This window comes from Drosophila persimilis, unplaced genomic scaffold, assembly GCF_003286085.1.
Source record: "Drosophila persimilis strain 14011-0111.01,24,50 unplaced genomic scaffold, DperRS2 tig00000002-arrow-pilon, whole genome shotgun sequence".
In the NCBI taxonomy this organism is placed as follows: Eukaryota; Metazoa; Arthropoda; class Insecta; order Diptera; family Drosophilidae; genus Drosophila; species Drosophila persimilis.
In genome coordinates this window covers 10,648,237-10,672,693 of record NW_020825289.1, presented here as the reverse complement: position 1 = coordinate 10,672,693, position 24,457 = coordinate 10,648,237, and the positions used below count along the sequence as shown (strand labels likewise).

At 45.9% G+C, this 24,457-nt stretch overlaps 3 protein-coding genes across 4 annotated transcripts; 2 read left to right on the top strand and 1 right to left on the bottom strand.

Moving 5' to 3' along the window:
• The first annotated feature begins 249 nt into the window (after positions 1 to 249).
• On the top strand, positions 250 to 15,085 carry LOC6590429 (protein patched). Of its 2 annotated transcripts, XM_026986644.1 has the most exons (7): positions 250 to 916; positions 10,307 to 10,860; positions 10,939 to 12,889; positions 12,952 to 13,159; positions 13,216 to 13,487; positions 13,547 to 13,889; positions 14,794 to 15,085. In XM_026986644.1, exons 1-7 carry the CDS (start codon positions 788 to 790, stop codon positions 14,832 to 14,834), a joined length of 3,498 nt encoding a protein of 1,165 aa, XP_026842445.1. In that variant the 5' UTR covers positions 250 to 787; the 3' UTR covers positions 14,835 to 15,085. The 2 variants fall into 2 exon arrangements, with proteins under 2 accessions (XP_026842445.1, XP_026842444.1); XM_026986643.1 differs by lacking the exon at positions 14,794 to 15,085 and having other exon boundaries at positions 788 to 916; positions 13,547 to 14,704.
• A 4,719-nt stretch (positions 15,086 to 19,804) lies between these two features.
• Positions 19,805 to 22,767, top strand: LOC6590428 (N-alpha-acetyltransferase, 35 NatC auxiliary subunit homolog). Its single transcript, XM_002016564.2, has 6 exons — positions 19,805 to 20,039; positions 20,118 to 20,514; positions 20,578 to 21,148; positions 21,207 to 21,388; positions 21,447 to 22,484; positions 22,548 to 22,767. The coding sequence occupies exons 1-6, from the start codon at positions 20,029 to 20,031 to the stop codon at positions 22,686 to 22,688; spliced, it is 2,340 nt and encodes a 779-aa protein (XP_002016600.1). The 5' UTR covers positions 19,805 to 20,028; the 3' UTR covers positions 22,689 to 22,767.
• LOC6590427 (programmed cell death protein 2) lies at positions 22,746 to 23,972 on the bottom strand. The gene is made up of 3 exons (XM_002016563.2): positions 23,672 to 23,972; positions 23,525 to 23,609; positions 22,746 to 23,463 (listed from the first exon to the last, which is right to left on the bottom strand). Exons 1-3 carry the CDS (start codon positions 23,938 to 23,940, stop codon positions 22,771 to 22,773), a joined length of 1,047 nt encoding a protein of 348 aa, XP_002016599.1. The 5' UTR covers positions 23,941 to 23,972; the 3' UTR covers positions 22,746 to 22,770.
• Between the last annotated feature and the right edge of the window lie 485 nt (positions 23,973 to 24,457).

The following is a 24,457-nucleotide window of genomic DNA, read 5'->3' as shown; positions in this document are numbered from 1 at the left end:
GCAGAGCAGACCTCTCCTCCAGTGTGTGGTATATACCAGCAACAGCAAAAGATAGATCAGAGTATCACATCAGCTCAGAAGAGGAAATGTTCAAAATTAACGAAAAACGAAACGAATCCATGAATTAAATGCCACAGCAACAAAAATCCAAAACGAATCGAAACCGTCGTCTGGCTACGTGCGCAAAGTGTATGTGTGTGTAAGTGTATATGAAGAGCAAAGCAGAGAAGAGAAATACAGAGAGAGAGCGAAGCAAAGAAAACGAGCTGCAAAGAAAAACGTGAGGCGTCCGTTTGTCGCGTTCGCGCTTGCTTTTCCATGTGTAAATGATGTGTGAAAAATTCACCGAATTTCCCAACAAATTGTGCCCAAATGTCCGGCCGTGAGTGAAGAAAATAAACCCGATACTCGATCTAACCAAAATCCGAGTCGAAAAAAGATTCGAGCAACGAAGCCAGCAATCACAACAAAACCAAACAACACAAAAGAGAGGCCAGAGATACACAGCCCGAGAGAGAACAGATAAATAGAGAGAGAGAGAGGGAGAGAGAGAACCACTCTGTTTTAGAGGGAATGCAGAGTGCGGGCCAAAATGCAGCCGAACAAATTACTAAAACACAAGGAAAACTAATCAAATAAAGAAGCGAAGACAATTCCACAGCACGCACTGTATCTGTCTACACCTCAGGTCGCAGACAGACAGCAGGCACTGTATATCGAAAGCGAGAGAGATTGGCAGTATTCCCCCGCCCGTGTTAGCGCTAAAACAGCTAAAGATACGGCAGCCATGGACAGGGACAGCCTACCCCGCGTACCGGACACCCACGGCGACGTGGTCGATGAGAAATTATTCTCGGATCTGTACATACGGACCAGCTGGGTGGATGCCCAAGTGGCGCTCGATCAAATTGATAAGGTAAGTGGTCAAAATCAAGCAAAAACAGAGGAAAAAACAGAGCCATTCGCCGTGTAACTTTTGCTTAATGCGGCCATTAAGCCGTGGAGACAGTCCCCAATAAATTTTATTGCCAATATCTCTCGCAATATTTTTAGTTTTCGTTTCATTTCGCCTTGTTTCGTTTTCTTTTGATCAGGTTTGCTCGCCCTCTGGTTAATTGAGCTGTTCCCCACACAAGTCAGCCTATTAATTACAGTGATTAGCCAAAATCTATGCGAAATATGCGGGCATCGGCAATCGGCTTATATGCAAATGTATTTTTTTATGGCTAAAGAGCGTGGAGGATTTAGTTCTATAAAAAGACTTTTCTACGCCATTAAATCTGGTATCTGTTAGCAAGCATTACAATATGTTCAAAGCCAATCCTTTTGACACACAGAAATCCACTCATGTCAGACCCAAAATGACTATTTCCACTCTCTGGGCTGCCACACACAGCAGGGCTCAAGATCTGGATTCGGACGGACAGACGTATCCACAGACAACTTCATTACTTTGGCGCTACTGTGCAGCAGAGTGGGGTCTGACCGCAAAAGAAGTAAAGAAACAGATACTGCAACTGCAGCTAGCGCCAAAAACAGCAACGACCAGGTCCGTGTGGCAGCAGGAGACCCAAGGGAAAGCAATAGCAACATCAGCAGCAGCAGCAGCAACAGCAGCCTTCCAAAAAGGCAAAAAGCTTTGGAAGCCGCAACATGAAAACAAGAAAGGAGGTTTAGCTGGGTGTGCCGAAGCCCTTGATACCCTTTCGGAGCGATTAGCAAACATAAAATATCGACAGTGATACGATCTAAAAAATATTCATACTCGCATTTACTATATGCTTTTCGTACTGCTTCATTCTCTGCGTTGCAAACATCTGCTCGAAGTAGGGATACCTACCGCAAGGGTAAAATCGTAAACAACAATGCTGTTTGTTTAAATGTGTGTGTGTGTGTGTGTGTGTGAGCAACCGCAGCCTCAGTCAGCCCCAACATGGGTGGGCGCGGGCTCTGCTCTGCTCAGAGCTCTCCGCGAGAGTCGAGTCGTTTCGTACGTGCTGCTGCTGTCTCTCCCTCGCTCTCTCTGTCCCACCCCCCGCTGCAGATGCTCTTTCGAATGGAATGCGTTGTGGTTGTAGCGTGGCTCTTGTCGGGAATGCTCTCACTCCTTGGCGGACTGATTAGAAAGACGCGTGACGTAATGCAGGACGGGCTAATCAAGTATCGGCAGGCAGCCGGAGAAAGGGTATGCAAAGATCGCTATATCTCAATTGCTAAACCCGAAAGAGAACTGTAAACAATCAGTGCCAAAAGCAAAAAGCATTTTTGTTTATTGTTGCGGCTGGTGCAAATGTAGAAGGGGCAGGCAGGCGAGCGAGGTGGTTCGATACGGGTGGCCCAAAGGCACAAAAAAAATACCGAATAAAAAATTTCACTGACGCACGCGGTTTATTGTTGCTGCAGCACTCCAGTGTTGGTAAAACTGCGCTCGGCCGTCCCCAAAATTTCTCGCTTCTTCTCTTTGGGCTCTCTCTCGCTTGCTGGCAAAGCCTTTTTGCAGTGCTTTGATCGGATCACTATATCACTCAATCATCTGCTGCGCCATCGCTTAGTTGCTGGAAGATTGAGTGATCTGGGAAGGGTATAAAACGATTCGACCCCGCCGAAGATAGACTTCCCTCCTTGTTACAACTTGATGTCTTCATCATGGTTGTTGTCGATGTTGCTGGTCTCCTCCGGTTCCTGCTGCTGCTGCTGCTGCTCCGCGTGGCGTGTCTTGCTCTGTTGTTGTTTTGCGGTTGCCTCTTCTCGATCTCTTCCTGCAACTTGGTGCTTTCTGTCTTCTCTCTCTGTATCTCAATTATTTCTCGTAAAGTCTCTTGGGGCTCTGTTGTAACGTGGTCTTCTCCTGCCCTGAACTCTTCTGGAAAGTTGCAGCAAACGATCGATCGTGATGGCGCCGACGTCGTCATCGACATCGGGCACCGTCCATGGCGATTTATTTTAATGACTCAATTTAACGAAATATATTAAGACATTAAAATTGTCTAACGAACCGGACGAACACACACGTCCAACCAACAACAAAAGCAACAACGCTGCCAAAGTGCGTTTATTTTTTTTTGGGAACTATGCAAATTACTCAACGTGATCATTATTATTATTTTTATTTATTTTATCCATTTTTGTTGCGCTACTGGGAGGTCTGGGGTCTTTCGCTGTCTGGCGGGCTCTGAGGGGATGACGTTTCCTCACATGATCTGAATGCCAAATGAAGCCGAGCGTAAAAAAAGATGCTCTACTCAAGAGCTGCTACAGCTGAGGGATCAAGTTTGTCAGTATAGAGGTTCATGAATCAATGGAAACATAATACGATAAAATTCCATAGATTGATTATTGGACTGATCTATAAAAAGTTCCCTAAAATTCGCTTAAATCCGCTTTGGTTAGGTCTCTACTGTATCCGTTTGGTCTGTACCGCGACATTTGCCCCAAGAGTCCGGCCAACAAATATTTAAGCCAAACTGAATTCTCATTTAAGGCAATGCCGCACTATCGATGCAGGCCATGTACGCTCGGTGTATCTATGAGATACGTATAAATTCATGAATGAAATCGCTTGTCGCGACTCCTCTGCCTACCTCCCCTTCGTCATTTTGCGCTGTGCCAATTGTAAGGCAAACACACACCGAGAGAGAGAGAGAAAGATAGAGATACACACTTTGCACAGGAAGTTGGGAAACATTGGCGGCATTTTGAAGAAGTCTTCACGTTGCTGCCGCTGCTGGCAGTAGGCAATAAATTTGTTTAGTCATGCCACGATATCCGCCGCTGTCCACTCTCCACTGTCCATTGCCCCCTTCCATTCCATTCGTCGCACTCTTTTCACAACTGTCCATGAAAAACAAACACAAACACAAATATTTGTGGCATCCACACACACACACAGACACGCACGGACAATGGGCAAACATTTCTCAAATTAACATGGCCAAAACGAAAGCAGAAAACCAAAACCAGTAGCTCAGTGGCACAAACTCTGAAATTGTCAATCAGGCAGTGGATCCTAATGGATTGGATAAACATCGGACGTACGAAAGATGTAGGGGAAGGCCTTTGTTTACTTGCAAATAGCGGGAGAGAGAAAATATACAGAATATACCACAGGACTGAAGACTTTTAACTATCTCAAGACCAAGCCAAGATAACTTCCTTATCCTGTGTCTTCCAACCTTACTCAAGCCACCATGTAGGTAAAACAAATATTTAATCAAGACCTCAACCTCTGGCAGATAGCATTGCTATCGACTTTCAGAGACCGTTAGTCAAATATTATAATTTCCAGATTGTTATCTCCCAGATAAGATTTCGAGCGTGGGGAAGGTGTAAGGCAAATAAATCATTGTCACACTTTCGATCAATATTTATTATATGATATTTCCAAGGGGGAGATACTCGTATCATGGGGATACAAAATACAAAATATACCAAAAGTATTTATAAATACGAAATACTAAAAAAAAAAATTGAAGAAGAGCCAGTAAAGATCAAAGGGAGTGAACCGAAAGCAAAAGCGAGGGTGAGTCGGGATCTCAAGTGGCGAGAGTAGAGTGGAGTGGAGAGTAATCCTTGGGCAAACTCACTTGAGGAGTGACACACACATAGAGAGGGAAAGAGAGAGATGGAGAGGGATGGATGGAGAGATACCTGCATAAATTGCCATTCCATTCCCTTTCAGCAGGGGTGGAATAGATCCATCGATGCGTCGCTTGCTTCCCAGAAGGCCGGCCCCGACTACAATGTCGATGAAGATATCTCACGCCTACAAGCATTTCCGGCTTACGGTTACTCCACGAGTGGGACACGACACTGCGATAGAGACCGACACAGGGAGGAAGTGCTTAACAAGTTAACGGTAATTCGACATGCTGGGCGTGTTGAAAGCAAAACAAGATAAGGACCGTGGAAAAGAAGTCTACGCCTAGAAATGTTCACTCCTTCCAAGAAATGCAGATTCTCTGTACGGCCGGACCCTTCGAACAGAACATGACTCTCCAAGAATGCCATATACGAAAGGGTATCTCTCTATAAAGGAAAGATAGAAGAACTCTATGTATAGGAACAAATCGAATTTATTCTATTACTCTATAATTTTTATTGGTGAGATCCTTTCGATAAATTCTTAATATTTAATCGGATTTCAGCGTTTTAGCTTATGCATAACGTTCTTCCATTCATAAATACCACCGCACTGTATCGCTCCCTCTCTCTTTTTACGTAATCCCATGACCCATTATCAGCTTATCGATCCTGCTTCGCCTCGCTTTTAACACCGGAGACAGAGAGCCATACCCAATGGCCCACATAACACCCACACGCGGGGATCCCAACGATTGACAGCTTCATCAAGCGAATCGTGGCCCCGAAACACACTCACACACACACAGAGAGAGAGAGAGAGATCACACACCTCTATAGAGATGTTCGTGTGCGTGGCATCTGCAGCTGGCGCGGGGAACTGGAACTCTCAAAATAAAAGACGGAAAAAACGATATGTACTCGGCCACAGCTTGGGCTTCATTAGGGCCAGGTTCGGTTCGTGCAGGCCAAAGGCAAAGGTGTGCTCCCAGGAGGGGGGTGGGGTTCGAAGCGGCCGCACATAAAACTGTTATTGTCTTCATCAGTCGTCTGTCTGCCGGCCCACACGAACGAGCAACGAACGAAGCAAGACATAACAGCAACAACAAAAGAGAGAAGAAAAATCAGAAGAATTATGAAGACATTAACTCGACCACACAGCACGCGGCCCGGTCCGAGCCCGGGCCCGAAAAAGAGACAAGACGAGACGAGGAGAGCAGAGGAGAGAAGAGAAGAGTCGAACCGATCCGATCCGAGCCGAACCTTATGACCAAAAGTAACAACGAAAAAAGGTACACAAAAAGGTACAAGAAGAAGCAGACGAGACACACAGTGACACTGGCCAGGGAGAGACAGAAGCAGAAACAGAGAATGTGAGAGAGCGAGTGAGTGGAAGAGAGGGGGCCCGAATACCGGAAAGAAACATTCAAGCAATAATCACGGAATTCACTAAAAAAGCAGTTAACGGACAGACAGAGCGGTCCGGTCCGGACGGCAGCGAAGCCTCCACTCCACCACCACTCCACTGTGCGGACGGACGGACGAGTAGTGCGTGTGTGTGTACCTGTGACGACAGCGAGGACAGATGAATCGGCCAGGTAGACCGAAAAGGTAGCCCCGGGGCTGTTGGGTTTTCGAGGTTCGTCTGGAAATAATCAAGAAAATAAAATTGTTACAGCGACTTGTTAGGCAGGTGGAAATTATTTCCATATAAAATTGAAACTGGAGTTGTTTCAATACTTCTTCGAGAGACTGTAGCAGAAGAGCTTTTGCATGATCCTTGGCCCCTCTCCATTTCAGGCCGCGACAGCTGCGCCGGTGGTGGCCACTCTCGCCGTCCCTGTTTCTCCCTTGCACCTGGCACTGCTGGCTGGAGCTACATAACTGTAAAAATTCTGCCTCGGCTTACCTCTCACCTCAGTGGCTCTCCCTCTCTCCCCTGCTCTGAAAGGCACTGCTCCAATGACCTTCAAACCTTTTTTTAACGATTCCATTTTATGGGCATGCAAATTTTCGGTTTCGGTCTCCAAAAAAAAAAAAAAAAGACCTGAAGAAGAGCATGAAATGGAAATAAATGCGGCAAACAGCTTGCTAGTCACGTTTTGGGGGCGCCATAAATCGGCGGCAGGCGATAATTTGCATTCAACGGTTTCACATTTAGTTGTGCCTCTCTTTTAATTGCCGCAAATTCAATTTACTTTCCGCCACGCGAAGTGCCAAAAGGCAAAAGTCTATTTCGTTGTTGGCAATTTTCTGGGTGTGTGGTCCTTGTGGAGAGCGGAGAAAGATAAATTAGCTGGCACAGTGGGACGAATGGATTCCACAAATTTCCGTCTTGTAAAAACTCCACACAGCTCTGGGCACCACACTCGACCCTGTCGATCCCCCCCTCACACTAAAAATAGTCTTTAAAAAGCGTCTTTCATGACGCAGTGACGCAGTTTTCATTTCTTCTCCCATTACGTTTGACAGCTGCCGCAGCTGTGTGAATGGCATGTGAAAATAAAAGCACACAGAGCTCCATTTAAATGCCAAAAGCAAAGAGATACAACAAAACACACAGATACTAAAGAGGAAAAGACCATAAGATATACAGAGACGTAAGCGAGAAGATCGGAAATGTATGGGGCAATGTCGGGGATTTCGTATTCCAAAACGTTATCAAGTGGCATATAACTTTAATGGTAGCTACAAGTTTTATGGCACACGTTTACGTGAGAAACATGGGAAAGCTGGATCACACACACACACAAGGGTTCCCATATATCGAGCAGAGCAGATCCGATCCATCCTTTGTCCATCCATCCAAAAGCTGCGCTGTCGCCGAAAAGCAGGTGCGGGCTTCAAAGTTTCCCCGTAATTTCTTTCCTTTCTTCGGACCAACTGTTGCCCATAAATTTGGTTCGACAATGGCAGAGATTCTCCATATACATACCACACATATGGTGCTCTATAGAGACATTCATTCACTATTCGTATTCATATTCATATTCATATTCATTGCCTTTTGCCTTTGGGTGGTCTGCCATATTGAATTTCATTTTATGCTAAAAACTCTGTTTTTTTTTTTCTTTCTTTTTTTTTTTTTGCTGTTTTGCATTCGATTTTTATTGCGGCATAACTGGGTGCGCTCATATTTTATGGCTTGACGCGCCATATCCCGCTCAAGTGGATTTTAGATTTCCAAACGGCATGGAAAAGTTTTTGTATTCACATTTTGTGGAGTGGTTTCCTAGCCCTGCCGAATCGGGGCCGTGTAATTAAGTAGTCAAGCTCTGTGGGGGGGCCGGCCAGCCGACCGGCACCGCCCAGGGGAAATTTGATTTGATGGTGGATGATGTGTCGGTTCTTTTGATTGATTGACGGCTGATTGGAAATTTGTATTTTAGGAAACTTATAATTACTTTGTTTTTTTCTTAAATTTAATAGAACTTTGAAACTATAGAGAATAGGGAGGAATACTATAGTCTGTAGATCAATATAGTAAATACCCCAGGGCTACATAGATTCGAAACCATCGTTATTCTTCCATCCCAAGTGGTACCCTATTCTTCAGTACCTGCACCTGCACCGCTGCATCTCTCTCTCTCTCTGCCCATCTCTGTTTCTCCTTCTGAGCGATTGGTCATGGGATCCGAGGCCTAAGCTCGTCTGGGGTCTTAGTCCGGCGGGATTACGAAGGCTGGTGTGTGCGCATTTCTAATGAAGACGTTTCCAGGAGGGAGAGAGCACTACAAAGGAACAGTTTCAGGAAAAAGAGCCATGATCATAAATCAATATGTGACACATTTCCTCACAACGAGCCTCAGTGGCAGCCTCGGGGGGTGTGTGCCGCAGCGGCACGCAGATCAAGGAGAGGAAAAACAGCAACAACAAGATTGATGATATGTGTCACACACACAGTGCAAGCAGGGCATCGTGTGGCAGATGCAGAGCGAGAGGGACAGAGAGTGCAGGCTGACAAGCGTTAACAGTAAGCGACCAGGCTGATGTCTCAACAAATCGCACAGTTTGAGAGGAACTGGAATGAATACCTGGCCAAATCTAGATTATGTTTATTTTTAGCTGTGGCTGCCCCCTCGGGGCCCACTGCAACAATGTTATACCTCCCCTCCGAAGGGGCGGCGGCAGATTGAGAGACGGACAAATTCCTAGAATACTGTGTTGCCTCTTCTTTTGTTTGCCTCACTCTCGCTTGCACCTAAGCAGCAGCTGAATGGAAAAGGGAGCGGCGAGGAGCATACACAACATTATGGAAAATTTCCACGAACAGGTCGCCACAGGCGGCGCAGTGGCAGCCTCGGAGTCTCTCAAAGGGGATTCGCCGCCAATGACTTAATTAATGGCGACAAAGTCGAACGCGCAGCGTTTGATGTGCTCTCTCTCTCTCTCTATCTCCCTATCTCTCTTTCTCTTTGCGGAAGTGCAGCGGACAATCTTGCATAAACAAGCAGCGGCAGTGGCGTCGGCAGGAAGTGCCGCCTCTCCCACTCTGGCGGAGAGGATGGAGTGGGAGGGGGAGAGCAAACAAAGACATTAAGCGTGGATTATTTATGGGTGACTCCTGCTCTATCTTAACGGTAGTCGTAAAATGCTCAAAACGCCAACAACAAAGGCACTCTAAGGTGGCTCCTTCTCTCCTTTCCACTGCCCAGCAGCCTATCCCGCGTTTCACTCATCTTTCGCATACTCTTTCAGAGAATAGTAATACCTCTCCGTTGTATGGCTCTCTTGGCCATTAGGGGGCTCCATATGTAAGGGCATCTAAAGCCACGGCTATCAATGACGGCCTTTCTTTTACCTACAACCTGACTGCACTTCAACTGAGTTCTGGCTGGAGAAAAATCTGTGAAAAGCGATAAACTGCGGCCCCAAAGAAGAGAGCTAAACTTCGAGAAGTTTCTCGGTCTCGGGCTCGTTTTGTGTGGAATGCGTTCCGTTCTGTTCTGTTCCTGCGAGCTCTGGGTGTGCCTTTGTGTGCACAGTGGGTCTGGATGGATTTGATTTGTATGGCAATTGTAATGACAATTTAGCATAGGACCAATAGGGAATACACTTTAGTTTTCCATATCATTAATTCTTTGAGGTACACAAAAATGTACTTTAGGGAATATTTCAATGCAGTTTTTGCCAGCCTTGACCCACTGTTTTTATGATTGTTCGACTCAAACTTCGATTGAGACGTTAGCGTTAGCGCGCGCCTCATTATTATTATTTTTTGGGAACGGGGTGCCTCAATTTTCGTGCAGCGCTGCAACAGACACGAATTGAGCGGAGGAGAGAGGGAAAGCCAGAAAGCCAGGCCCCTAGCCGATCGATCCAATTGCCCAAGCAGGCGATTATAGGTTCGCTTCTTTTTCTTTTCTTGTATTTTTTTCGGCCTGGCAACGTCGTCGGCGACAGCGGCGTCTTGTGTTGTTTTTGTAGGTCTGCTGCGGCTGGATGTTGGGTTGGGTTGGGCCCGCCGGGCCGGGCCGGGAATTGGGAATGGGAATGGGAATGATGATGATGATGGCTTCATCGGGACGCTGCTCTGCTCCCTCTGTGGTCGGTCGCAGATGCCACGAGAAACACACAAATAAATTATATGGCTGTGCCGGGGCCACACGCTGTTTCGTTATAATTTTAATGCGTTATTTATGGCATCCACCGAAAGGGAAACGACGAATTCGACAAGATCTGATCCATGGAAACTAATTCCGTTCTGTTCCGTTCCGTTCTGTTGCAGGGTAAAGCGCGTGGCAGCCGGACGGCCATCTATCTGCGTTCAGTATTCCAGTCCCACCTCGAAACGCTCGGCAGCTCTGTGCAGAAGCATGCGGGCAAGGTGCTATTCGTGGCCATCCTGGTGCTGAGCACCTTCTGTGTGGGCCTGAAGAGCGCCCAGATTCACTCGAAGGTGCACCAGCTCTGGATACAGGAGGGCGGCCGCCTCGAATCGGAGCTGGCATACACGCAGAAGACCATCGGCGAGGACGAGTCCTCCACGCATCAGCTGCTCATCCAGACGGCCCACGATCCGAATGCCTCGGTGCTGCATCCGCAGGCGTTGCTCTCCCACCTCGAGGTGCTGGTCAAGGCCACCTCCGTCAAGGTGCACATGTACGACGCCGAGTGGGGACTGCGAGACATGTGCAACTCCCCGACGACGCCCACCTTCGAGGGGCACTACTACATCGAGCAGATACTAAAGCATTTGATACCGTGCTCGATCATCACGCCGTTGGATTGCTTCTGGGAGGGCAGCCAGCTGCTGGGACCGGAGTTTCCCGTGAATATACCGTGAGTAATCCTTAGAAATCGTAACATCCCTCCTCCAGTTACCTAATCCTGCCCCTCGATACTCTCCGCTCCTGACAGTGGCCTCAATCAGCGCCTCATGTGGAGCACCCTGAACCCCGCGTCGGTGATGCAGTTCATGAAGCAGCAGATGTCCGACCAGAAGATCAGCTTCGACTTCGAGACCGTCGAGCAGTACCTGAAACGGGCGGCCATCGGTAGCGGCTACATGGAGAAGCCCTGCCTCAATCCGCTGAATCCCAGTTGCCCGGAGACGGCCCCGAACAAGAACAGCACCACGCCGCCAGATGTGGGGGCGATTCTGTCGGGCGGGTGCTACGGCTATGCGGCCAAGCACATGCACTGGCCGGAGCAGCTGATTGTGGGCGGGGCGCAGCGGAATCGCAGCGGACACCTGAAGAAGGCCCAGGCCCTGCAGACGGTGGTGCAGCTGATGACCGAGAAGGAGATGTACGACCAGTGGGAGGACAATTACAAGGTGCACCACATCGGCTGGACCCAGGAGAAGGCCGCCGAGGTGCTGAATGCCTGGCAGCGGAACTTCTCCCGCGAGGTGGAGCTCCTCCTGCGCAAACAGTCTCGCATTGCGGCCAACTACGACATCTACGTGTTCAGCTCGGCCGCCCTGGACGACATCCTGGCCAAGTTCTCGCATCCGAGTGCCCTGAGCATCGTTATCGGCGTCGCCGTCACCGTCCTTTACGCCTTTTGCACGCTCCTCCGCTGGCGGGATCCCGTTCGGGGCCAAAGCAGCGTGGGTGTTGCTGGTGTCCTGCTCATGTGCTTCAGCACAGCGGCTGGCCTGGGACTGTGTGCCCTGATGGGGATCGTCTTCAATGCGGCCAGCACCCAGGTGGTGCCGTTCCTGGCCCTGGGTCTGGGAGTGGACCACATCTTTATGCTGACGGCGGCGTATGCGGAGAGCAATCGCAAGGAGCAGACCAAGCTGATCCTGAAGAAGGTCGGACCCAGCATCCTGTTCAGCGCCTGCAGCACGGCCGGCTCCTTCTTCGCGGCCGCCTTCATTCCGGTGCCTGCGCTGAAGGTCTTCTGCCTGCAGGCGGCCATCGTGATGTGCTTCAATCTGGCGGCGGCTCTGCTGGTCTTCCCGGCCATGATCTCCTTGGATCTGCGGCGGCGCACAGCCGGACGGGCGGACATTTTCTGCTGCTGTTTTCCCGTGTGGAAGGAGCAGTCCAAAGTGATGCCGATGAACAACAACAGCCTGCGGGGAGCACGGCACGTGAAGAACTGCAACAACAACCGCGTGGGTCTGCCTCCCCAGCCACCATCCCAGAACCCCCTTCTGGAGCAGCACGCCAGCGGCGTCCCCTCTGCCAGCAGCAAAAGCAGCAGCAGCAGCAGCTCCCTGCCGTCCTTCTCGCTGTCCAGCTTCGCCTTCGAGTACTACACGCCCTTCCTGATGCGCAGCTGGGTGAAATTTCTGGCCGTGATGGGCTTCCTGGTGGCGCTGATCTTCAGTCTGTACGCCTCCACCAAGCTGCAGGATGGCCTGGACATCATCGACCTGGTCCCAAAGCACAGCAACGAGCACAAGTTCCTCGACGCGCAGACGCGCCTCTTCGGCTTTTACAGCATGTACGCGGTGACGCAAGGCAATTTCGAGTACCCCACGCAGCAGCAGCTCCTGAGGGACTACCACGACGCATTCGTCCGAGTCCCGCATGTGATCAAGAACGATAATGGGGGCCTGCCGGACTTCTGGCTGCTGCTGTTTCGCGACTGGCTTAGCAATCTGCAGCGCATCTTCGACGATGAGATCCGGGACGGGCGACTGAACAAGGAGGTGTGGTACCCGAATGCCAGCAGCGATGCCATCCTGGCGTACAAGCTGATCGTACAGACGGGCCATGTGGACAATCCGGTGGACAAGGAGCTGGTGAAGACGAATCGGCTGGTCTTCAGCGATGGCATCATCAATCCGAAGGCCTTCTACAACTATCTCTCTGCCTGGGCCACCAACGATGTCTTCGCCTATGGAGCCTCTCAGGTAGGTCCTTCAAGATCGTTTAGTTGCTCTGCAATATTTACTAACTAAATTTGATTTTGCAGGGCAAACTGTATCCAGAACCGCGTCAGTATTATCATGCGCCCAACGAGTACGACCTGAAGATACCCAAGAGCCTGCCCCTGGTCTACGCACAGATGCCCTTCTATCTGCACGGCCTGACGGACACCTCGCAGATCAAGACCCTGATCGGACACATACGCGACCTGAGCGTTAAGTTCGAGGGCTTTGGTCTGCCCAACTATCCCTCCGGTAGGTCCAAACCCTTCAAAAAGTATATTTTCGAAAGCTAACAGATCTATCTTCAGGCATTCCATTCATCTTCTGGGAGCAGTACATGACGTTACGCTCCTCGCTGGCCATGATCCTGGCGTGTGTCTTGCTGGCTGCCTTGGTGCTGGTCTCCCTGCTCCTGCTGTCCGTTTGGGCCGCCGTGCTGGTGATCCTCAGCGTCTTGGCATCGCTGGCCCAGATCTTTGGGGCCATGACCTTGCTGGGCATCAAGCTGTCGGCCATACCCGCTGTCATACTCATACTGAGCGTGGGCATGATGCTCTGCTTCAATGTGCACATCTCCCTGGTGAGTCCCCCATATAAAACACGGCTCAAAACCTCGACTAATCTTCGACCTTTCCTTAGGGCTTTATGACTTCGTTGGGCAATCGTCAACGTCGCGTCCATCTGGCCATGCAGCTGTCATTGGGTCCCCTGGTGCATGGGATGCTCACCTCTGGGGTGGCCGTTTTCATGCTCTCTACGTCCCCCTTCGAGTTCGTCATCCGCCACTTCTGCTTCCTGCTGATCGTGGTCCTCTGCGTGGGGGCCTGCAACAGTCTGGTGGTCTTCCCCATTCTGCTGAGCATGCTGGGGCCAGAGGCGGAGCTGGTGCCGTTGGAACATCCAGATAGGATATCCACGCCCTCGCCGCTGCCAGTGCGCAGCAGCAAGCGCTCGAACAAGTCGTTCAGTGGGAACGGCTCGCGTTCGTCGTCGCGCAACAACTGCCAGAAGGCGCACCACTACCACAAGGACGTCAACATCAACGATCCCTCGCTGACGACCATTACGGAGGAGCCGCAGTCCTGGAAGTCCAGCAACTCCTCCATCCAGATGCACAACGACTGGAGTGCCCCCGCACCGCCGCCGGCACAGACAACGAATAACTTCAACAACAGCAACTATCAGCATGGCGGGGGATCGCGACCCGCTTCGTATGGAGCACCACCACCCGCTTACCACAAGGCCGCACAGCAGCAGCAGCAGCAGCAGCAGTATCCGCCGGAACTGCAGAGCATCGTTGTCCAGCCGGAGGTGACGGTGGAGACGACGCACTCGGACAGCAACACCACCAAGGTGACGGCCACGGCCAACATCAAGGTGGAGCTGGTCACGCCCGGGCGGGCGGTGCGCAGCTATAACTTTACGAGTTAGCACTAGTTCCTGTAGCCATTAGCCAGTATCTTTAACTGTAACTCTAACTGTATATGTATAATCGAGATATCTATATATATATATGTGTATATGTGTATGCATGTTAGTTAATTTCCGCGAGTTAAGTGTTCCGTTATATGTAGCAGCTGCTATGCCCCACAACCTCCTACCTCCTCTACCTATCCGCCACCCCTTTCGCTCCACTACCCCACTCTACCCTCTACCTTCTACCCTGAACCCCAACCCACTCCTCTGCCTAGCAGCTTTGTATGTATGTATTTAGCTCTTAAGACATTTCTTATACATAGAGATACATATTTATTATAACACACACACACACAAGCACACACTGTACTTACACACACCAGCACAATTGAAAGCGAGATTCACGACACCCACACACACACACAAACAAACAAACTAGTAATTTATAGTCTATAATTTAGTTTAAATATGTACATACAAAAAAGAACCACAAGGACTTGAACCAAAATAGTATCGCTTATATGGAAGCGAATGAAACGAGAGAAAAGAAAGTACTATTACTAAATCGAGAAATAACAATTACAAACAGACACAAAAAACAAAAACCACAAAAAAAGCCCTCCCCCGTAACAGTACTTACAGCCAAAATAAAATGAAAATATAAATACATAATTGAAAAACAAAAAACAAAACGATTAATGGAAACGAATAAGAATGGAAGAACTATTCTAAACGCGGCATTTATCCATGTAAATTTGTTGCACGAAGACTGAGTGTCTTTCATTTAAATAAAATATACAGTTTTTTAAAAGCGAACCGTACCGTTTTCTTCATTTAAAATTTGAATTCATTTTTGAATGGACTGCTTTCAATAACAGTGTAGTTTCACTGCTTGAAGCGTAAAAGTTTAATAAACACTGCTTGCTTCTGCAGAAATCCGATGGATATCGACCCACTCTAGGTCACACACCATGCCACTCTTACCGGATAAGCGATATTTATAAATATCGATATCTTGGAGAGCAACTGATAACCAGCCACCAAAACGGTAGAAATTCACATTTCAAATAAAAGTTCTTTGTCTATACATTTTTTTTCTTGATGTTTATATCATATCCTTCTCACTCATTCATTTTCAAACTTAAGCGCAAATCTTTACTATCCAATCGCTGGTATTGAAAGACGGTTAAATGCTCTCTTCTTGTGACACATTCACATATTTTCTTTGTGGAATACTCACTTTTGTTTCAATAAAATAAAAAATGGTACTTAATATGAGTTAATATTGTAGAAAATTGATTCAACAATAAAACTCGGTCAACAGAGCTGAGTATCCTAGCTAGCGAGAAATGTTTAGCTGAATATCAAAATCAAGGAATAGGATGATAGTTCGCCAGTGATTTTGGAGATTCATGTCTGAGAACCACCTGGATATACATAATGGCAATCACAAAATAAGCAAATTAACAAGCTTAACAAAGCTATTGGATCACCTTTGCAATGGTGGCTGATGCTTTTTCTTGTATATAAAACCATTGAATAATGTTAGAACAAAGAAGAAAACTACCGTTAAAAGTCCTTTTCCAAAGAGCACAGTAATTTTTGATCGAGTTGAGTATACAATTAAAGAAAAGGTTGCCTTTTAACGAGAAGGATTTTAAACTTCTCTCATTCCTAAACCCTGAAGACATAGTCAATGGCCAATTTTCATGACCTGTAAAAAATATTTCCTCAACTTATTAAAGATCCGCAGGGAATCGATAGTGAATTTGTCCTCTTAAAATATGATGAGGTTCTTTAATTTATTAAAAACACACAAAAGTTCTGGCAATTTCTGGTATACATTGGGACAAATAAAAGATTTCAACAATGAATTAAAATATGAAAAAATTTCAAAATTTGCACAAGTACTGCTTATATTGCCAGTTTCGAACGCAACATGTGAAAGAATTTTCTCCGAAGTGAACTTTATACAAACAAATACAAGAAATAGATTTAAGAATATAAATATTTCAAATCTTTTATATGTGAGACAAGGTCTAAGGAAGAACAACGGTTGCGAGAATTTTGAACCGAACACTGAAATGCTGTTAAAAAATCCCAGCGACATCGTTAGTGACGATAGTGATGTTAGTGATTAGTATATTATTAAGACTTTATTATTATTAAGAAGTCTTATTAACACTTCAGATTATTAAATGAAATGAATGAAACAATTATTTCGAATAGGCCAATCAAGTAGGAAATAGATTCACCAATCGTATAAAATTATGTGGGCATGGCTAAATCTTCCATATAGCTGATATTCGACGGAAGATCAAAATTGAGGGAATCGTCGTATTTGCTGAATCGGTAATGGCCCGGTTGACAACATTTAAATCCTTGTCGCTCACATTCAGAAAAGTTAGATTTGGCGCGCACCACTCGTAACCAGCCGATAGTATCGATAACCGAACTTGACTCGGGTAAGGACCTCTTATACCCGATTGACAACAATGAGTCTCATTCCATACACAAACATGTTGCTAATTCCATGCACATACCCTGGGGGAAATGGATGTTATAGAACTGCGAAAATATATGTCATCCAATTCTCTAATTAATGCAGAAACTGGTCAGTATCTATTTTAAACGATATTTTGCAATTAGTGGTCTTCTTACAGAGACAAAGAATCGCTACAGGGATCAGGATTTGTATACAAGAACCTAATCAAATGCATGAATAGGCCTTAAAAATGCAATTTAAGACAAGGTCTTTACTAATTACGTTTGAAAGCAGGTTGGAAAACAGTATCTTTATATAATATTATAATAGGGTATTCAAATGACCACACTCTGGTTGGCAAGAAATGAGTCTGCAAATACCAGCAACATTGCGACTGTTTTTTTTGTTGACCTATTTTGTTTAAACCTTGTTTTAGTCAAAACCAATTGTGTAGAAAATTGATGCATTAATTGGATAAAATTAAGTGAGCAGCGCTGAGGGTTCTATTTAATTAGTTATATTCCACGGAAGATAAAAAACGAGTAATATATAGATATATATCTGATGGTCGGACGGTATATTTTAACGATATTTCCGCGGTCAAACTGCTCCCTGTCAATTTCATCAATCTATTAATTTAATTTTCAATGTTATATAGAAATCCAATAAATGCAAGTATTTCGAATAGGCCAATCATGTATAGAATTGATTCACTTATCGTATAAAATTAAGTGGGCATGGCTAAATGTTCTATATAGATAGTATTATTCAACGGAACAAAGAATATGAGGAATTGGTCGTTTTTTAAATTGTATTTGAATTCGCCGCAGTTCGCTTTAGCAACAATGAGTCTCGTTCCATACACACTGTTGCGGCAACATTTACTTGAAAACCGTATTTTAGTCAAAATAAATTACATTAAGGTAATTAAAAGAAACAATCTTGTAGAAAATGCATTTATCTATGGGATAAAGCTAAGTTGGCAAATCTATATAGCTTGAAATATAGGCAATACCCGATTCGCCGCAGTTTCGCTATTGCAACAATGAGTCCCATTCCATACACAAATGTTGCTAATTCCATGCACAAATGTTGCTAATTCCATGCACACATACCCTGGGGGAAATGGATGTTATAGAATTGTGAATACGTTTGTCATCCCAGGCAAAATCAATTTATTTTTTTAATATATTTTAATATTATTCAATATTATTTTCATATTTCAACGATATTTTAAAGCTTATTGTCTTCTTGTAGGGACCAAGAATAGGTATCAGGTTCCAGATATATATCTTCATCATCATCATATACATGAATATGTCTAAAGAATATCAATTTGAGAAAAGGTCTTTATAAGTTACGTTTTATCTTCAAATCAATATTTATACTTTCATATAAAATTAACAAAATAGGGTGCACAAAGGCCTATACACGCATCACGTCTTTAAATACCAGCAACATTGCGATTGATTTTTTGTTGAACTATTTTGTTTAACCCTTTTTTACAATAAATAAAATAAAAGCAAGGACTAAAAACTAACCAATTGTGTAGAAAATTGATTCATTAATCGTATAAAATTATGTGGGCATAGATAAAGGCCCGGTAGACAACATTTAAATCCTTGTCGCTCACATTCAAAAAATTTCGATTTGGCGCGCACCACTCGGTATATTTTTCAAATGAGACCGTATATTTCGGTGCTGTTCCGAGGGTCATACTGTAGAAATACTGGTTTTCGCCGCGCTCCTGTGGTATTTTTGCCAATTTCATCAATCTATTAATTTAATTTTCAATATTATAGAGATCTCCTTAAAATGCAAGTATTTCGAATAGGCCAATCATGTATAGAATTGATTCATCAATCGTACAAAATTAAGTGGGCATGGCTAAATATTCCATATAGATAGTATTATTAAACGGAACAAAGAATATGAGAAAATTTGAATTCGCCGCAATTCGCCGCAGTTCGCCGCATTTCACCCCAATTCGCTTTAGCAACAATGAGTCTCATTCCATACACAAATGTTGCGCATTCCATACACAAAAGTTGCTGCAACATTTACTTGAAACCCGTTTTTTGGTCAAAATAAAATACATAAAGGTAATTAAAAGAAGCAATTTTGTAGAAAATGCATTTATCTATGGGATAAAGCTAAGTTGGCAAATCTATATAGCTTGAAATATAGGCAATACCCGATTCGCCGCAGTTTCGCTATTGCAACAATGAGTCCCATTCCATACACAAATGTTGCTAATTCCATGCACAAATGTTGCTAATTCCATGCACACATACCCTGGGGGAAATGGATGTTATAGAATTGTGAATACGTTTGTCATCCCAGGCAAAATCAATTTATTTTTTTAATATATTTTAATATTATTCAATATTATTTTCATATTTCAACGATATTTTAAAGCTTATTGTCTTCTTGTAGGGACCAAGAATAGGTATCAGGTTCCAGATATATATCTTCATCATCATCATATACATGAATATGTCTAAAGAATATCAATTTGAGAAAAGGTCTTTATAAGTTACGTTTTATCTTCAAATCAATATTTATACTTTCATATAAAATTAACAAAATAGGGTGCACAAAGGCCTATACACGCATCACGTCTTTAAATACCAGCAACATTGCGATTGATTTTTTGTTGAACTATTTTGTTTAACCCTTTTTTACAATAAATAAAATAAAAGCAAGGATTAAAAACTATCCAATCTTATAGAAAATTGATTCATTAATAGGATAAAATTATGTGGGCATGGCTAAATGTTCTATATAGCTGGTAATATTCAACGGAACAAAGAATATGAGGAATATGTAAAATTGATCTGGTATATTTTGAAAATGAGGCGGTATGTTTCGGTATATTTCTGGGAGTCGGACAGTGATGGATTTAATTTTTATTTAATTTACAATTTACGTAGTGTTCGAGAAATATTTAAGCAATTCCCAAATGTAGAAAATTGTATGGACTCTATTTCCTGTTACAAGTTACAAGTTTGCTGTACAAGAAGGCTGAAGGCGTTGTAAAGACTTATCAACGCATGATACACATATTTTCGCGTGCAAACTAATGATGTAAACAAGTGCTCCCAACATCTACTATTCTTCAACTTGGCAATATCCAATATATCCAATATACAATCAACATAAATACAAAGAACGACGATAAGTCGTGATAGCTCTAAGAAGACACAGCAAGATTGACAAGATGAACGGAAGGTAAGCCAGCAGTGCGGACTGTTCTATAAATACATATCTACTTACGCACATACATATGTGCAATTATGTTCCTCCCAGTGCTCTCTGTGGGGTTGCGGAGCCGGCCGACTTCCAGGCAGCCGCTGCAACTGCCGCTGCAGCTGCGGCCGCCGCCACTAGGGCCAACAGCTCCTCGGACCGGGATGAGTGGAGCGTGAGCGAATGCGGCTTTATGGATCCCGAAGTGCAGCGGACAATGCGGAGTGGCAGTACCGCAGAAGACATAACACTGTATCCACTGCATGGATGGCTTGATGTAAGCGACGAGTTTCTTGCTGCCTGTAAAGAACTGATACCCGGAGAACTGGCGCAGGACATGATGTTTGGTCTCTTCGAAGCCATGTCTGCGATTGAGATAATGGATCCAAAGATGGATGTGGGCATGGGCTTCGATAAGTTGGATTTGCCTCCGCCCTCCTTTGAGGTAGCCATCGCGGTAAGAATGGAGAAGACAGTCAGTCTCATACACAGCTCATCTCTTCATTTGCACCCATTCCAGACGGGCGTTATTAAGCTGGACAACCTTACGCCCACCGAACTGATCGGGATCTTTGATTCTCTATTCTCCTGCGTTGTGTCCTGGCTGGAGGGGAATTCCATGGATCAGGTGCTGTTCAACTGTCTCTATCTGCACGCTCCCTCTAAAATCAAGGACAAGGCGCTGCGCGTCTTCTGCACTGCAGTGCGTAATCTCATTGTGGTCATCAAGAGCATCATCATCATAGCAGGTGTGAACGAGGAGGAGGATTTCCAGCTGTACGGAAACTCTGCACTGTTGGCCGCGGAGAAGGCTCATCCCGGCAATATTTTTGGTTATCTGAAGGAGGTAGAGGACGAGCTGGTGCGCAAATGCAAGCAGCTGACATCGCCGGAAGATCTAATGTCCGTGGTGCATCGACTCCGCTTCATGCGGCACCTGTTCCAGGTCATCTACCAGGTGGAGCAGATGGCAGCCAATGACACCGCAGAAGATACAATAAGCGAGATTTACAAAAATCTAAACGTGGCTTCTGAACTGTTGCCGCTTCTGCGCAAAACCATTGATCGGGGCACCCAGCCCGTTGAGGGCTGTAAGTCAGATGGCAGCGATTGCTTTTTAAGTCGTGTCTAACCAATTGTATTCTCCAGCTGAGGCCCCAAATCCCATCGGTTTCTCGACCCGCATTCATGATCGCACTCAGCCGCCCTCATTTCCTCGCAGCATTAAGATCAGAGACCGTCCAGCCAGCTATCAGTTTCTAGAGGAGATGATCTCGCGTTTCAAATACGCCTGCAAAGTGACACGGAATAAGGATTACTTCTCAGCGCTGGTAAGGCTATCGTTAGGACTGTTTGGAAATTTCTACATTTAATTTCGTCCACTTGCAGAACTTCTTTATCGAGTACAGTAAAAAGTCGGGGCAGTGCATCCTTTCGAGGAGCGTTCTGCAGAGTTTGTTCACCGCAAACCTGCGTCTGGTGCATGGTAGAATGCCGATGAAACTGTTTCTGCGGCACTCGGTGCAAGCCTTCAACTCCCCGCCAGTGCTCAGTCCCAAGAATTCGGTGTCCGCTGATCCCAAGGTGCAGCAGCAGCTGGAGAATTTCTTTCGCTACTGCATCAGCCTGAACACCTTCACAATGTTTATACGCATCTGTGGCTTCAATCGCGCAAGGCAGCGGGACAAGCTGGGTCGATTGATTGAGAATTTCGACGCTATACAGGTGGATGCGGCCAGATTGGACTCATTTATGAACCAACTGGCCAACGAGCGGGCCCTGGAGGGAAACGAGCTGCACGCCACTGCACTCAAGCACAGCACCCACTTTTCCACGTGGGTCTTGTACAACTGCTTCCGTGCCATGCTGATCTACCTAATGTCCGGCTTCGAGCTGGAGCTGTATGCTGTGCACGAGTTCCTCTACATCTACTGGTATCCTTATGAGTTTCTGGTGGGTTTCCTCGTTTCGGCACTGACACGCACGGAAAATATTCTTCTGGCCCAGGAGGAATACGCTGAGCACCTGAGCAAGATTCAAGCGAATGGTGGCACCGTCTCCAAGAACCGCAAGGCGGCCAAGCCCAGGAAGAACAAGAAACTACAGCGTCCGTACCGCTGCGAGATAGTCTTCTATCACGCCCTGCTTAGTCTCTGTGGTGGCATGTACAAGGCTATGGGCGCCCTTACCAAAGACGGACGCGTGCGTCTGCCAATGCCCACTTTTGACAACGAGGAGGTTCGATATAATCGACGATTCCGTCCCTTTGGCGCACTAACCAGTCCTCCGCCTGTCAGCTATCAGGAGTTTAAGAGCATCCGCGATCACATGATGCTTGCTAGCGTCGAGGACCTGTACGCTGTTGCAGCAAAGCATTTCGACCAGGCCCGAAATATTTTGGAAAACATACAGAACCCTGACCAGGAAGTGAGTTTACAATTACAGAATCTCTGCCCCAAACATCTCGCTCACAGCTCAAATCTGTTACAGGTGCTGGACCTTCTTCAAATCGCTCGAACCAACTTTGTCGTGATGAATGTGCTGGCCCGTGGCCATCAGAAGGATGTTAAGCGCCAGCCAGAGTTTGATTTTTCAAAGCATAGCTATTTCCCCATTATAAAGTTGAAATAAGCGGCTGGCGATCAGATTTTAAATGTGTGCCACCTCTACTAACCATAACCAACTAAATTAAATGTACGTATGGAGTTTATTATCAATGTTGCTCTTGCGACACAACGTCCTGCTTGACCATGTGCTCTTCCACATATCCCTCAATGGGGCAGCTCTTGGCACAAGTGTAGACCGCCAGTACGCCCCAGTCCAGAAACTCTTCTTTGAGCAGCACCAAGGTCTGCGGCATGATCTGGAACTCGAATTGACGAATCCCACCGCATTGGCTGCAGTTGGGCAGCGATTTCAGTTGATCCGCCACAGTAACGGCTGTGTTTGTTATCCAAAGGGGCTCCCCGCCGCGCTTGTAGCGCACAATCTGCTCGGGCTCGTCGGCGATTTGCTTCTTAAATTGACGAAACGTCTTGTCGTCCGAGCCAGCTGTATTTCCAAAGTACTTGTCCATCTCCGCCTCGGAGACGTTGCTCAGGTCGCCGGTGTTGCCACTGGCCTGTAGCGCTTCAAACTCTGCCAAACGGGCGTCGTCATCTTTGTGATCTTCTTCAACCGGCCTCGTGGGATTGCTCTCTATCACAATCTCAAATTCTTCAAATTCTATCGCTTTAAGCGGCTTGTGCGGCACTGCGTTCGATGACCCGCAGTTAGCCTTGTGGTCGGACCAATGTGCCCGCTGATGAGCAGAGGAACAATAATAGATGGTTTTGCAGCGGCTGCAGGCGTGCGGAGCATAACAGCCGCAGGCGGCACATACTTTTTTCAGGCATGGTATGGGGGGCTGGAAAAAAGTATACACGTCTATATAGATAGTTCAAAAAACCCTTCGTTTCATAGCTTACCAAAGGTTCCCCATCGTCTTCCGCCGCCTGTTCTGAGAAGAATTTGTTTTTCAGTGCCAGCTGAGACCTCAGCACTGTGAAATTTCTGGACAAGCCACAAACATGAGTCGCAGGATAGCCACAAAGCACACAGTTTAAAGCACTTACTCTGCACTATGATCCTGCTGGCAGTCTGCGTTCCGGCACACGAAAATATAAATCGACCGATGAAAGTTGAAATCATCCTCGTGGGGGGCATAAAGTTGGGCTAAGAAAACTTTTGGCGCCTTGCACTTCTGGCACTGCAGCTGTTTGGGGTCCGGGAGTGCCTCCAGCTCCAGCCAGGCCGGTAGTCCACCCAATTTGCTGGGGAAGTAGCGGTTAGTCAACCAACCATTATTGTCCCGTTTCTCGGCAAAACCCAAATCAATTTCCATGTTTTTAACGTGAAGGCTGGCGTCTGACCCTCAGAAATATACCGTATAACCCACCTAAACCCCCTTTATTTAAACAGGTGAAAAACTTAAGCTAAGCTGCGGAAATTGATATTCAGAGAAAATCCTGCTGTTTCAAGTCGTCAGATTGCACTGTGTAACCAAATCAAAACAAGGCGTACGCAAAAAAAAAAACGTTTGTTCAAAACAGGGGGTTTCCCTTACTTGTTTTGTGGTAGAGTTAATACAATTCAGTTCAGAAGAGCCAGTGTTCGAGTCAGAAGTTAATGAAGAACCAATATCTCATAACCATGGTTCCATAACAATTCAATTTCAAATAAACCAGTCATGTAGAAAATGTTTTCAATCCTTGACTGAGAACGATTAACCCAATGTCAGCCAAGGGGGGTATTTTAAAATTGCACCGATAATTATGAAAATTAAATAATTTTAGCGTAGTTCAGATGAGTTATATCGTGTTTTTTTTTAAGTTCAGTGGAAAGTTGACATGGGTCTACAA